The sequence below is a fragment of the Parambassis ranga genome, chromosome 2, assembly GCF_900634625.1.
Source record: "Parambassis ranga chromosome 2, fParRan2.1, whole genome shotgun sequence".
In the NCBI taxonomy this organism is placed as follows: domain Eukaryota; kingdom Metazoa; phylum Chordata; class Actinopteri; family Ambassidae; genus Parambassis; species Parambassis ranga.
The window spans coordinates 32,755,852-32,770,585 of record NC_041023.1 but is presented as its reverse complement, the minus strand read 5'-3'; the positions used below and the strand labels follow the sequence as shown (position 1 = coordinate 32,770,585).

Sequence of the window (14,734 nt, the reverse complement as noted above, 5' to 3'; positions counted from 1 at the left end):
ATGCAATGATTTATACTTGACATGATGGGCAGAGTAGACCTGTCTATTTGTCTTCAGCAAGCATACAACACAGCATAAATGTCTAAAAGTATGCTTTCCATATTCATTAAACTCATCGTTTTCTCTGTTTTTTTTTTCTGCCTCCGCTTATTAGGAATCAGTGATGATGCAATTCTGTGGAAACAAGCTGGACAAAAAGGATTTCTTTGGCAAGTCCGACCCCTTCCTGGTCTTCTACAGGAGCAATGAGGATGGCACGTGAGTTCCCCTCCCCTCCTTCCTTCACACTCCTTCTCCCCTTTCATGTTTGGTTTAATCCTACCCCGCATCCAAAGGAAATTGGTTTCATTGATTTGCCTCAGATCAAACGCTCTACTGCCTGTTTAAGCATGTGTGTGAATAACATGTGGCCAATGTGCACAAATGTGTGTGTGTGTGGAAGATGTGCCGTGCTGTGGTATGTGTATGTATGTACTGTTTAAAAAGAAGAGAGTTCAATCCGGCTCTGTGGGCACTTACTTCCATCCTGCAGTGTGTCACAAGTCAGATAAGACCTTGTGCTCTGAGGATGGAACGTGCCAAATCCACCTGCAAGCCAAGGGAATAATGAAATTTCTTTTTTTCTGTGTGTGCGTGCATGTGTTTATTTGTCAGGGCAACACTGTAGCTTCCACAAACCTTCCACTTTGAGTGAGTGTAAAGTCATTTCAGTCGTTTTTATTCTACTCCTGTTCCCTTCCTTGCTTCTTAACGCTCAGTCTCTCCACTATAACTTAATTTTTTATTTCCCTTCACTCCCCCTATAATATTTTTCTTCCTTCCCACTCTCTCTACTCCTTTTTGACTGTGCAGGTTTACCATCTGCCACAAAACAGAGGTGGTGAAGAACACATTGAACCCTGTGTGGCAGGCCTTTAAAATCCCTGTTCGAGCTCTTTGCAATGGTGATTTTGACAGGTAGGTCTCTTTTTTTGTAGCAACTAGATATACAGACATCTGAGTCGTCTTTTCAGGATCAGACATTTTGAAAATGTTACAATAGGCAATATGGGCCCCCCTGATTATGTGATGAATGCTCCTAGTTTCTTATGTCCTTTTCAAGGTTCTCAACACAAAACAGCATGGGTGCTTGTGGTGTTATAAACACATATATTTTTTAACACATTATATATATTAGAGTTAATTTGGCACTCAAAACGGCTGGTACAGCTGCATGTGAAAACAGGACTAAAAACAAAAACCGATGTACAAGTCTGTTTGGAGGGACATAGAATTCAAAACAGGATTCTCATGAAGACAAAAAAAATTCCTCATTTTGGTGTGAAACTAATCCTTTACTGATTAGACAGAGAGATATAGATAGATATAGAGCCTTACTGTATGATGAATGATGATGCATTCGGGAGCTCCACAGACTTTGGTTGAGAATCATGTCGTCATAACAGGATAATATAAAGCAGTCAAAAGGCAATGAATTCCCTGACTGCCGGGCTACACCATTTAATTTGGTACTGCAGTAGTAAGTGTCACTCCGCTTTATTTGAGTGCGTGCACACACATTTTTTTCATAGCTATAAAATGTCTGTGATCATAATGGCTTATTTGGAATGAATTTAATATGTTATGTTTTGATTTATATGCAAATCACTTGGAAAGCATGAAAGTAAGATGAAGTAATCTGAACAATTGGCAACAATCTGCATTTGACTGGAGGCAAGATTGTATGTGTTAGCTCCATCAAACATCCACAACATGGAAAGACATTTAGGAGAGATGTTTCCTTAAATTTCAGGCAAGCAGTTGCAGCAGTCGTAAGCAACCAAGTAGGCTATAAATGAAGTTAATACGATGTTATCCATCTGACGGCTGTCAAAGTAGGGATACAGTGACCTGACAGCATGACCCATCTAATATAATCCCTTTTTCATCTGAGCTCAGGCTGGATCATCAGTGATGAAAGGACATGCTCTTTGTGATGCTGCAGGATGCAGATGGGGTCCATTTATGTAATGTTACAGATACAATAATGGGCAGGATTTTCTCTGCAAACAGTATGTTTCCTGGCTTACTCTGTATCTCTGGAAAAGTCTAAATTAGAAAACAAATAGATAAAAGTGTGTCTCTTCTGTCAGCCATGACTGTCCATGTCCTGTGTTGATAGCAGCTGTGTGTTGAAAACTTACCTGATAGCAGCATCGATCTGAAGTTAGCACCTGTAAGCTTATTGAAGGAGCTCAGTCACATCGGGTCTTATCAGTTGGGGACTTGGGAAACTCACAGTGGAATCCCACACATGCAGGTTAAAAACACTCAGACACACATTGAACCTGTGTGTGTCTGCAGTCTGGGCAAAGAGATAAGGAGGAGCTCAAGCTGGGAAACAATGGAGAACTGTGTCTTTCTGCTTATAGTTCTGCTCCAGTTGGGCATCTCTCATTGAAACACACACATGCTGTGTGGCTATAGGATTACCAATTGAAATCACTGTCAGTTTTATGTCACTACATCAGAGTGAGGGGATGTTTTGTTCTCTGCTCAGATAAGACACAATGCTGACTTAATAAGACACAGACCCCCAAAATACACAGACATTTCTGTATTTTTATGAGGAGACATATTCATCTCCTGAGTGGCCATCATTATCAGCCTACCCCTTCCATCTTCTTACCTTTATAGCTTCCTTCCCCCTAATGTGCATCTGGCTCTCTAAGCAGCTCTAAGACCCATTAATGTCGGTTTGTATTTCCACTCCTTCTCATATCACAGGATGATGAAAATGTAAAAGTGCCATTTTTGGCTCTGATTTTAAATTAGGGCCCACTTTAAAAAGCTGTCTAAGTTCAAAACAAATCCATGAAATATTACAAACTTTTACACAGATATATACAGGACTTCCAGATTTTAGTTATCGCTACTGTTTTACTGTCAAAATTACAAACTCAGTCGATAGAGAGCGTGACTTCTACCTCATTTTGCCACTCGGCCGTCTGTACATTATCTCCTCTTCCCCTCACTCACTTTCATTCTCTGTTTTAATTTGCTGTCTCTTCTATTATCATGTTGCCTCTCCCTTTCCTTCCCTATGTATCACTCTGGCTTTTGTCAAAAGTGACCCCTCTGTTGAAGATATTGGTAGATGGAGTGATAGCACAGGATATCTGCCTCTTGCAGGCTGTTCTGTTTTTTACCCCAATTTCCGCCTAAGCTATTATGGGATGCAGAAATAGATGTATTTGTAGATGAGGAGAGTGTTTTACCAGAGGCAAATACTGCGACAGGCAGACTGCTGGAATAAAGACAAAAGAAATGAGCATTCTTCTGATCACATGTTGGACACAACGTGTATGTATAATTATACATATTATAACATATTGTGGCATTGTTTAGCTAAGCTGTATGTCTTTTCCAAAAGAACAATCAAGATAGAGGTCTACGACTGGGACAGAGATGGCAGGTATGTCCTTAATGTTTTTATTTTTGTAATTTAACTGTCATTCATGTTTTTTTCGCTGCTCCTCCAAGCAGCTTCAGCATTTCAAACTGTTTGGTGGGGAAAGGTTTATGTGTGTTAACATGCGGTCTAACCTGAGATGAAAACGGGTACACCATATGGACAAAAACCCCACTGAGAAGCAAAGAAATGTCATAAGAAGCAAAGAAATGTCATACATGCAGCTCAGTAGCAAGTGAGGAATGCTCCGATCTGTGCATTGGAGAAACAAAACAGCCACCCCACAGGCAAATGTCAAAGCACAGGAGAGCCACCTCCAGGACAAGACTCAGCAGTCCATCTACACCACCACCAGAGGACAACAATGTCCACATCTTAGACAGAGAGGACAGTGGGTTTGAAAGAGGAGTCAAGGAAGCCATCTATGTTAAGCTGGAAAAACCTTCTCTTAACAGAGATGGTGGACTCAGACATCATCTTTCTAACACATACAATGCAGTGATTACATCCATTCCCAGGAAGTTTCACTCCAAGTCACATGTGCCCAGCAAGAACAATAGGTCGTTAGCCAGTTGTTAGATACGCCTGAGCTTCAACAGACAGGTAAGTGCTGAGACATTAGAGCTAGTGTGAGTTTCATACAGATCCACCCACAAAGGGGCCTCTACCACATTTAAACCTGTTTCCCCAGAACTGATGAGGCTGCTTGGAGAAGCACCAAATGATGTTAATATACAGGAGATGCCAATATATTTAATTTTTTTAAAGCTGATATTGTATGGAGCATGTTCAAACGTTATTATTTTGAGCATGTTCTTAGCACTATATAATTATTAATTAAGTCAAGTATATAAATGTGTTGTGTGAATTCTTAACTGTTGAGGAAGCCCAAAGTGTTTTGGTTATGATTTGCATATTTAAATATTTATTCTCAAAACAAAATGGATCATTGGCAGAATCAGTATATAGAGACTGATGCCATTTACACACAGGTCTCAGTAGCCATCATGCTATGCAAAAGCAAATCTGGCCATATCCACTGACGTGTATGACAAAGCAGAGAAGAGCAACCACATGCCCTTAGCTGATAATGCTACTTACACCCAGCAGGAAAAAAAATAATTAAAAGCTCTGCATTGATTTTGGCTCAAGAGCCAGTCTTATGGGGATTTCTCCCATCCGAAGGCCTCTTCAAAAATGTCATGCACTCATGCAGATTTCTCCCCCCCCTACGTCATAGCTATTGACTGCCTTTACATTCTCTATCTCGAGTCAAAAGGCAGATGAGGTGTGTCCCCTACTGCACTGGAAGTAACTAGCCTATTAGCTGCCATGTGAATAATCTCAACACAGTACAAACAGAGTGTGGTACTCCAGTGTCAAACTTTCTACCCGTGCAGGATGGCTGATGCTGAAGGCCTTGGCAAAAACAAAATGCTTTTTTGTCTGTCAAAACACAAATTTTTTAAAGATTTGGCAACAGGAACACTGAATCTTACAGTCAGTCACTTTCTTATTGAGACAAATCTGTTCCATCCTGTTTACAGAAGTTTGGAGACACTCAGATATATCTGTCAAAGTGTTATCGAGTTTGGTTGTAGGAATCACATGCACTTGGGCTTATTACGCTGTGATATTAATCTGATGCACTAATAACCTCAGAGCTCGTAATCACTGATAAACAGACAGCCGTGTCTTTTCGTATTTCCTGATTACATTAATATTCACCTTGTCATCTTCCTACGTTATGGTTAATCTGATCCAAGTCACATATAATTAACTCTAGTCTATGTTTTCAGTAGGTGAGTGAGCTGTGCAGCAGCGTCATGGATTGACTACATAATGATGAGTCTGGATTCTGACTGCTGGTAGTCAGACTGAAAGAAAAGGGAGTGACATTTGTCAGGCTGTAGTTGAACAGGGAGTTATTTCTCTATTCTTTATACTTTGAAATCCATTCACTGTCATAATGCGAGGGAACACTGTGACATTTTGGTGTAATGCTTTTCACTGGGACTTTAATTTTAACAAGCTGTTTGGCTAAATTGAGAGTTTGTCTTACCCTTTTTTGTGTTGATGAAAATGTCTCGTCTTCCTCACCCATGGCAGTGTTGCTTTCCTACACACTAACAACAAACCTCACCATGGTTCAGACTGGTGTTCTTGGGACAGAAATCAGATCCATTTTTTTTAGGAACTCAACACATGACAAGGTTCAAAGACAAAATGCCAACATTTTCTTTGAGTTTGTCAGTGTGTTTTGAGTTTTTTTGGGATTATTGTCAGGATTTAAACAAAACAAATAATATGATGTGTATTAACATAAATTCACTGTAGTTTCTCAGTGCTTCTATCATCTGTGTTTTTATATCTGCCTCCTGTAGTCATGACTTTATTGGAGAGTTCAGCACCAGCTACAGGGAACTGTCCAGAGGACAGAGCCAGTTTAACGTCTACGAGGTGAGTTGGTTAGTTAATCTAGTTGTATTCAGACAAACTGCTAGTCTGAGTCAACACTTCTTGATTAACAGGGTACCACACAGAGAGGAAGGCACATCGGACTGTCATTTTAAACAGCTGCTGTTTGCCTAATAGTCTTCAGATGTGTGCATGCATGCAGAGAGAGAGAGAGAGAGAGAGATGTACACAGAATAATTTTGTGATATCTGGCCTGTTTCTTGATCCTTTTTCCCTCAGCCTGAATATGGCATATTAGAACTTATATTTATAGAACTGGCAAATGTAAATGGACTTTGCTGTGTGTGTGTGTGTGTGTGTGTGTGTGTGTGTGCGTGCGTGCGTGCGTGCGTGCGTGCGTGCGTGTGTGTGAGAGAGAGAGAGAGAGAGAGAGAGAGAGAGAGAGTTACAACCACCTTTCAATTCACCTCCAAAGGCAGTTGTGGCGCCCTTGTGGGTACCGATCCAAAGTGAAGGAGAAATGCATTAATCCACACATTTGTATGTTGTTTCCCTGAGGTCCTCTAGTTTAACCTTGGCACAGTTTAATTAGACCATAAAGCCCACACTTGAAAGCTGGTATTTGTGAATCAAAGGTTCTCCTCTGTCTGATCCCCGCGTCACACCGGTGATTGTATTAGTGAGTTAGGCTGTAGAATGAGACATGAAATGAATAAAGGGGCCACAGCAAAAAAAAAAACTCATCTGTTTACAAACGGCAGTGGCATCTCTACAGAATAAGTGAAGCTAATTTAGATGCATGAGAGTCCATTATTTATCTGTAGAAGGGTGTGAATTACTAAAGGCTAAATATTCATCAAACCACCAGCACACCACCTCTGAATTTAGCTCCTTTGGATATGTTTATCATTATTGTTATTGTTTTAATCTGTATTTTATGTGGGGAACGCATCATATTTTTGTGTTAGTTTTTGCCCAAGGTCAGTGTAAAAAAAATGAATATCACCCAGCACCAAACAGCAGACAGAATATTGAGTGCAAAGAGTGACAATTTATCAAGCAGCTGAAGATGTCCTTGAGCTGTTGGTGGAGACCTAAACAAAGCAAGAGAGAGAGAGTATACAAAAGTCAAGTCCTGTCTCTTCTGATAGACCAGAAAGTGCAGGGTCTTCCATTTCTGTTAGACTTACCTTTGTCAGGTGTCGGGAGACACAACTCCAGATGCTACTTCACTTTGTATCTACAGATAGGTAGAACAGTGTAGTAAATCTATCACTGCAAGTTTAGCAATACATACATTTTTATTATGATATAATTATAATAGATTCAGTTCTGTGAGAGATTCTGATATCTGAAAGTTTGAATAGGGTGAAAAAATGAATGAACTGATGTTGAAGGTTAAAGAATCTGATCTTTCTTTAGGTGGTAAATCCAAAGAAGAAAGGAAAAAAGAAAAAATACCTCAACTCTGGAACGGTAAGGCATCAAACCAGGTTTGTAATGCGAGTCTGTGCCATAGTTGGTATATTCTTTTTTTTCTAACTTAATGTAATTGGGATGATGGTGTCAGACAGGAAGTGCCACTGAAATGTGTCTGGTCGTATTACTTCCAGGTAACACTGCTGTCATTCCTGGTGGACATTGAGGTCACCTTCCTGGACTACATTAAAGGCGGGTAAGTCAATGACCGTGCATTCATTGCACTCACAGTGAAAGGCGGGGGTTGTAGTCTTTTAATGAGAATTGACATGTTGATAGTGCTGCTCCCTGTCTCAGTGCTAACCCTGTCATGACTCTGTGTCTGCACTATGCCAAAGATAATGATCCCTCAGTGTGAGGGAATCAGATGGAAAAGTGTACATTTGCAAGTGAGAGGACAAAAGTAAAAGGTGCAGCACGGAGAGAGAGAGACTGACAGATGGGCTGACCTGGAGTCAAGTACACAGGGCTCACAGTCTGAAGTGTGTGTGTGTGTGTATTTTGGGCCTTTGTGTGCAGTTTTGTATTGTCCACCTGCCTGTGCTGTGCGCCATCATGTGTTCTGTGTGTGTGCTGTGTGTGTTGGCACATGTGCTTGTGTATGTTGCTCGGGAGGTTTGACCGTGTGCACCCAGGCATAGCAGAAATGCTTCGCCTACACACACTGCCTTCATTAGACTCACAGAGGGTGGGGGGACTGTCAAGGGAGAGAAAAGAGAGTGCGTCGCACATGCATGTGTGTAAGCATGTAAGTTTGGGGGAAAAAATGTCATTTCTTTGTCCCTGCTGCCTTTGTAGCTGTGTTTTGTTTTTCACCCCTTATGGAATGTCATCTAGCATTCAGATAGATAGATAGACACTGTATTGATCCTGAGGGAAATTCAAGATTCTAATGGGTTTTTATTATGTTCCCTGATTTAAAAAAGAAAAGTCATAATAGAAAAGGACACAATGTATTTTCGAACTAATTTTTATACTAACTATTTTCACTCACTAGAGCTCAGAAGAGTAGGGTAAATATGCAATATGAGATATTGCTTGATAATGAGAAGAAAATCCAAGAACACCTCCCAATCACATGGACGCACATTACCTGAAGACAAGCTGCGGTCTGTGACTTTGGCCATCATGCACGTACCTCTCTGGTGTGCGCAGAGCAGGAAGAGTGACAACCAGCCAATATTCCAAGCAGGGTCCACCTGGAGGATTGGCTGATGTTTTTAGCGTTTTATAGCTTGCACAGATGAATATTCTTCGTTTTAATGAGAAACTGCCGAACTAATTGGTTGCTATCGGACTTTAAAGAGAAGTTACACTAATTTAACAAAAAGTGCATTAGAATGAAATCCCCTACCCTACCTTTAACTGGAGGAGAATGTCCTCCCTGTGGCACCCCTTTTGAACACCCAGTGGATTTCCTCAAAAAACTACACCATGACTGACTACAGATAAGAGCTATCTATAAAAAGCCGTTGTAGTGAATAAGAAAAACCTAAGCACACAAAGAAAAATGATGTTTATGCCTCTTGGTTGCTTTTTGAATGTATTCACAGCTTTTGTCATACCCTTCTATAAGCAATTGAAAACTAACTTTGTGAGTAAGAACTCAGATCAATAAGCCATTAGGCATGCACTTTAATACTGCCAGAGTAAGGAATTAGATACAGCAGTTGTTTATGTTTAATTGAATTAAAAAAGCAGAAGTGTGACAGGCAGCTTCCGTGTTGTGTACCCTTAGTGTGTGTTGTCATTATGTGCCAAGCGTGTCCAGTTTGACCGAATGTTCCAAGCGGTGGCTGTGAAATGCATGTTGCGTGCTCTCACCACGTGTCCAGGCATATGTTTACTTGCTCTGCTTGCTACCTGCTATTGGAGAAATCCCATCATCACATCCTCCAAATGAGACCCGACCATGTTCCTGGCAGTGCTGTAAGTCAGAGAGCACTCTGAAACTCTTAGGAACAGGCTGTATTTTTATTTTATTTTAAGTCTTTTTTTGGCAGTGCTTTGGGAGCGTGAGCTGGGTGCTCTTACACGCTTGTGTGACTAAATGAAGTGCCAAGTGCTGTCTCACTGCTTGAAACCTAAAAGGACTGTAATGGTCCAGTTGCACTTACTCCAATCGCATAATGGGCAGTGTATTTGTGTGCACTCACACATAAAAACTTAAACACATCCATGCTTGGGAGGGCACACACACACCTTTTCTCTGAACTCCTCTATGCGTCTCAGTCTGGTTAGGTACATATGTAGGTATTTTAGTCATCCTGTCGTTTTAGTCATTTCCCTTTCCTCTTTCCTCCCTACCTCTCACTTCTCTTCTGATTGACGGCTCCTCTTGCAGTTTCAACCCAATCAGCTAATTGTTCATTTGGACCTAATTAGGAACATGATCTGCTGGCAGCATTAGCATAAATGACTGATTTGAGAAAGCTCACTCTCAGTCCTCTGCTCTCTTTCTTTTCTCTGCTTCTGATAAAACATTAGTACCACCCATGGATTTTAACAAAGAGGCTGTCTTTGTGTGCAGGAAGATAAAATTATTAATTGTTGGCTATATTTTTCTTTTTGAGTTGTGTCTTCAACGGCAGCGCTGTCACTCACAGTGACAGATATTGTTTCCCCTTGTTGTGGTTTGTGAATTGAGTATTGAAACCAGTATGGAAGCAGGGGGGAACCCTGCCTGTTTTCTCATCATTCTGAGAGGTTATCATTAGTTAGAGGAGCAGACACTCACAATCAGGACCATAATTGTTTAAATACAAAATTAAATCGTTAAAGAGAATCCAGGCATTTGGCTTTGGTTTTATACCCAGCAAATGAAGAATCTCAATATGTCTGCCAATATCAATAGGGTGACCTCTTCTTTCTCCTCTCTTCTCCTCTCCTATCCTCTCCTTTCGACAGATGGGCACTGTCCAACCAGCAACATCTGTTTGCATATCATCAGGAGAGGTCACATCACACAACCTCTGATGCTGTTTTTAGGCCACTCAGTGCACTCATGCATAAATGGCTCCCAGTGGCACTTGCATTGAGGAGTCCTTTCAGACATGTTTTTTCTCACTTTTAGTTAAGAAGAAAACACTTCCAATTACAATAGGGTTAACCTTTTTCTTTCTTAGTTGTATGTTCAGAAAAATACAGATTCGTCTGTAGATTTGTACACTATTAGAGGTGCAATACTTCCCACACAAAACTATGGGAAGGTGCACTTCTGCCCACTGGACAGAAGGCAAATATGGAGCACCTCATTTAGCCAAGGTGTAGTATCATAAGAGCCACTAAGTATTTGTGATATCCACACATAATTATGGCTACCATAGCTGTTGACCAGGGATGGGCAATTATTTTTTTGCCAGGGCCACATAGACTTCCACAAGAAAATCAAAAGGCCACATATTTTCATAAATACTAATATAAATTGGAAATCACTGGCACAGTATCTACCTTTCTAAATATGCTCCTGTGACATTTTCATCATTGTAAGAATCTTTTGCTGTCCTGGTTACTACTCTGTCCTCTGTGTGTGTGTCCTTTGTTTAATATTGTGTGCACGGTCTGCGGGCCGCATTGAAGACGCAAGCGGGCCGGGTGTGGCCCGCGGGCCGTACTTTGCCCAGGTCTGCTGTTGACTGTTCCATATTGTTCTTCTTCACCATGTCTTGATTAGAGATAATTTTAGGATTTGAAAGAGACTTTAGCTTCCAGACTGTGGAGTCTTTTTGGAAAGCTTATTTGAATGTCTTGTGCAACCCCCTCATTAGCCCTCTTGCTGTGCGGTATTTTGTCATATTGGTTCCTAGCTGAGTCACTGTGGGCTTTTAACAGCAGGGGAAGTTCAGTGACTGACAGAAAACCAGCTGGTAAAGAGGCAACCCCGTGTCACCCCATATACACTGTAAACCACACAGGTTTCTTTCTTTCTGCTGTACTCACAGAATTTTAAGGCAAAGTAAAAGTGACCAACATTTGCAAGGTGCAATTAAAGCAAGGCACATAGATAACCATTACTCACTAAACCCATTTACACTGTCATGCAGGCCAGAATGAAGAAATGCAACTGATTGTATTCATCTGTTTTGTGTATTTACATAACTAAGACATACTGCAGAGAGTAGACAGAGTTTTTTTTGCTTTTTTTACAGTAGGAATATGTCTACTGATGCCAAGAGGGAGGACTTAAGCCATTTAGCAGTAGCGGATAAAAAAATCATCATGACATGATAAAGCTGTTAACTGCCCTTAAAAGGTCTGGAGAAGTTACCCTCTGCCTTTAGGACACTGAATGATAAGGTTTAGTTGTTAAGGCAGGCTGAGCTCACATCTCTGCTCACTGTGCTGAAAGTCAGTGATGTGATGCTGTGCATAAGGCTACTGCCTGTGGAAATCCCTTATCATACCTCACAGAACTGTGCCGCTTTTCTGGTTTTAACCTGTGCTGTATTGATGTTTGGTTGCAGATCTCCTGCTGCTGCTCAGGTAGTTCAGGTTCAGGGAATGCATGATTGCTTTAGCTTTAAAACATTCTCGGATGATATTATCCATCATCACCCAGATTTACTTATACAAAGATCTTTTAAAGATTACCATATTAGGTAAAGCTTTCTGTCTTTTTTGCATTAGTTTAAGTTGTTTTGCAGGAGGGTCTCATAGTGTATGCATGTTACCTGACCACCACAGAAAGTATGTCAAACCTGCACCAGGTCTGCATCCATGTCTTGGGTTAATAGACTTGTTGATTCCATCAATGCCGTCAGAAGTGAGCAGCCAGAAACACACATCACATCACAGAGCCAAGTCTTACTCAAATTCTTCTCTGATTAATGCCGATGAAATGGTTGACCTTTAGCATAGTGTCCTATGTTCTGACCTGGATATTAATATTCTCTCTGATGTCCAGCATTAGGCGTGATTTTCCACAAACTCTGACTTTAAACATGCCCTTCTAATGACAAAACATTTTACAATGCTACAGAGCCAAAATAATCACTGTCAGATGTGATGATATCACATTGCTACGATCAATTCTGAAAAGAGCTCTGCCAATACCTCCTATTTGGAAGCTCTCTCCCCCGGTTCTGTCTCATCTAACTTAACACTGACAATTGTTGTGTTCTTGTGCTGAAGTTTGGCAGTGACTTGTTTAATCATGGATTCTCCTCCGTGTCTTTTCCCACTTTGCCGTTTTGAAGCTTGTCTTTGCCAGCACTGGGGAACTGGACCAGAAATCACTCCATCTCTGCCCCTTAGTGTTGTCCTTGCAGCTGTCCCCTGGAAAAGCTACTTTAGGATGTTTTTCTACACGTTTTCATTATCTTGGAAAAAATAAATCACCACATTATTAACCCTGTCATTCACAATTTGTCACTTCTAAAAGTCACTGTGGAGTGCTCTTATCCTTTTAATAAGGGGAAGACAATTAAGAGCTGAAGACATTTTTTACTGGTAGATGAACCATGGAAGTGTGTAATGAATGGAAAAATGTGATTTCCAATATTAAAGCTGTAATGTTTAAGATTTGAAGAGATGCACCTTTTAAATAATAAGATGGTGCCAAAAACCTGTAAAAATGGCAGCTTCTTGATAAACATGCAGCCATGCTAACACCCACACAGGTTTAACTTAGAAGCACAGCAACACAGTAAATTTTTCTAACTGGAGACAATAACATAAATGTGCCTGTTGAAACTACAAATCCTGAATATTTATTTATTTATGGTAAATTTATTATGTCATGAAATATATCATTTAGTTTTCATTATTATGCTAGAAAAATGAAAACATATCTATATTGTAGTAGCAGTGGTTCCACATTCCACATGCATAAAACCAAAATCGCAAAATTAGACCATCCAGGGATCACATGAACGCACAATAAGCACAACAGAGGCCATCTGGAATGCCATTAGTAATGAAGGAACTATTGACAAATTTGCATAAATTCTCATAGATAGAGGGGAATTTGAAGAACTTTAGTAGTCTTGAGCAACCAAGACTCTGAGTTTTAATCAAAGCACTCCTCTGAGTGGGTTCCTCAGTTCAGCTATGAGTTCAGTGACCTTGCTTTAAACTCTTGGACACATATATTAATAACACATTTTGACCTGTAGTGCCCCATGAGGACTACTTGGCAGTTTACATTACATTAAAATATACTGTAGATACTAATTCAACAAGCAAAGAACTTCTGCCACAATAGAACAGTGAGTAAGTATAAATGTGAAATCCTGTGTGCTCTGTTAGTGTAAAGCATGTGTTTCTTTCCCCCACTGTTAATTCCTCCCATTTTTCAAGCTGCTAGAATCTGAACAGGACAGGACAGCTCTACACCTCAGGCATTCTGCTTCACCTGCATTCTAGAAACACCAACCACGTGGGTGGATCATTAAATGTGTCATGAACTTTTCCCTCCCCGCCCCCCGCTCTTTTTCTGTCCCCTCTGGATGGCACAGTGCCTGTACTTCACATGGCCTGCCGAGGTGACAAAGATGATGAGCTACTGGCTGTTTGACACTAGAGATGTGTGTAAGGTAGACAGAGGGGCTTTTGTGCCTGTTTGTGTGTGTGTGGCAGTGGGTGAGGATTGGTGTGAAAAAGCTGTCAGGCCTACAGAGCACTTAACCACATCCTGCTCCTGCAGGTTAACAAGTCAGGAAATGTTTTGATGGAGAGAGACATGCCACTTTCTCATGCTGGGTGTGTTGTTTGTCCCTGTCGTGTTGCATCTCTGTCTCTGATCATGCTTCTCTTTCATCATTGCTATCTTTTGTTTGCCTGTCTTTGGTCACAAATTGCAAAAAGCGGAGCATGAGATGAAGTGCTTTAAAGTTCAGTTTGTTAGCAGGTTTGTACATCCTGTACCATATCAACAGCATAGTAAAGCCTACCATATAAGCTCTTGGATTATAATAACACAATCTTGGTAATGACTTTAAAATGACTTTAACACAGATTTAGCCATAAACTGTATTCCTTTAGTTCTATCCTCAGATAAAAGGTACCTAATGAAAAAACTGTATGAAGTGTATGTGTGAGTGTGTGTGTTTATTTCTACATATATATATATATATATATATATATATGTGTGTGTGTGTGTGTGTGTGTGTATATATACATACATACATATATATATATATATATATGTATATGTATGTATGTATATATATATATATATATATGTAGAATTAATCCAAGGCTTTGAGCACAAGCAACAAGTGATAAAAAATATCTCAATATGTTTCTAACTTTTATGTCCCTCTGAAGATGAATTATAGCACCTTGCTTATGATTTGCTGATTATTGAATCTTGTTTTTTCTTCCCAGGACTCAGATTAACTTCACCGTGGCCATTGATTTTACAGCGTCAAATGGTAAGCCCTTTTG

At 40.3% G+C, this 14,734-nt stretch overlaps 1 protein-coding gene across 3 annotated transcripts in view; it reads left to right on the top strand.

Annotated features, from left to right (window-relative positions):
* Positions 1–14,734, top strand: part of LOC114432536 (copine-8) — an 89,325-nt gene that overhangs the window by 50,932 nt on the left and 23,659 nt on the right. For 2 of the 3 annotated variants that reach the window (XR_003670285.1, XM_028400599.1), the window contains exons 8-14: positions 155–258; positions 853–957; positions 3,413–3,454; positions 5,836–5,911; positions 7,292–7,345; positions 7,483–7,544; positions 14,675–14,721. Coding sequence is in view for 2 of the 3 variants with exons in the window: in XM_028400599.1 (XP_028256400.1) it covers positions 155–258; positions 853–957; positions 3,413–3,454; positions 5,836–5,911; positions 7,292–7,345; positions 7,483–7,544; positions 14,675–14,721 (490 nt within the window). In the remaining variant the exon portion in view is untranslated. Of the gene's footprint in view, positions 1–154; positions 259–852; positions 958–3,412; positions 3,455–5,250; positions 5,804–5,835; positions 5,912–7,291; positions 7,346–7,482; positions 7,545–14,674; positions 14,722–14,734 lie in introns of those variants that run through there. The other variant, XM_028400601.1, reaches the window with a different exon arrangement.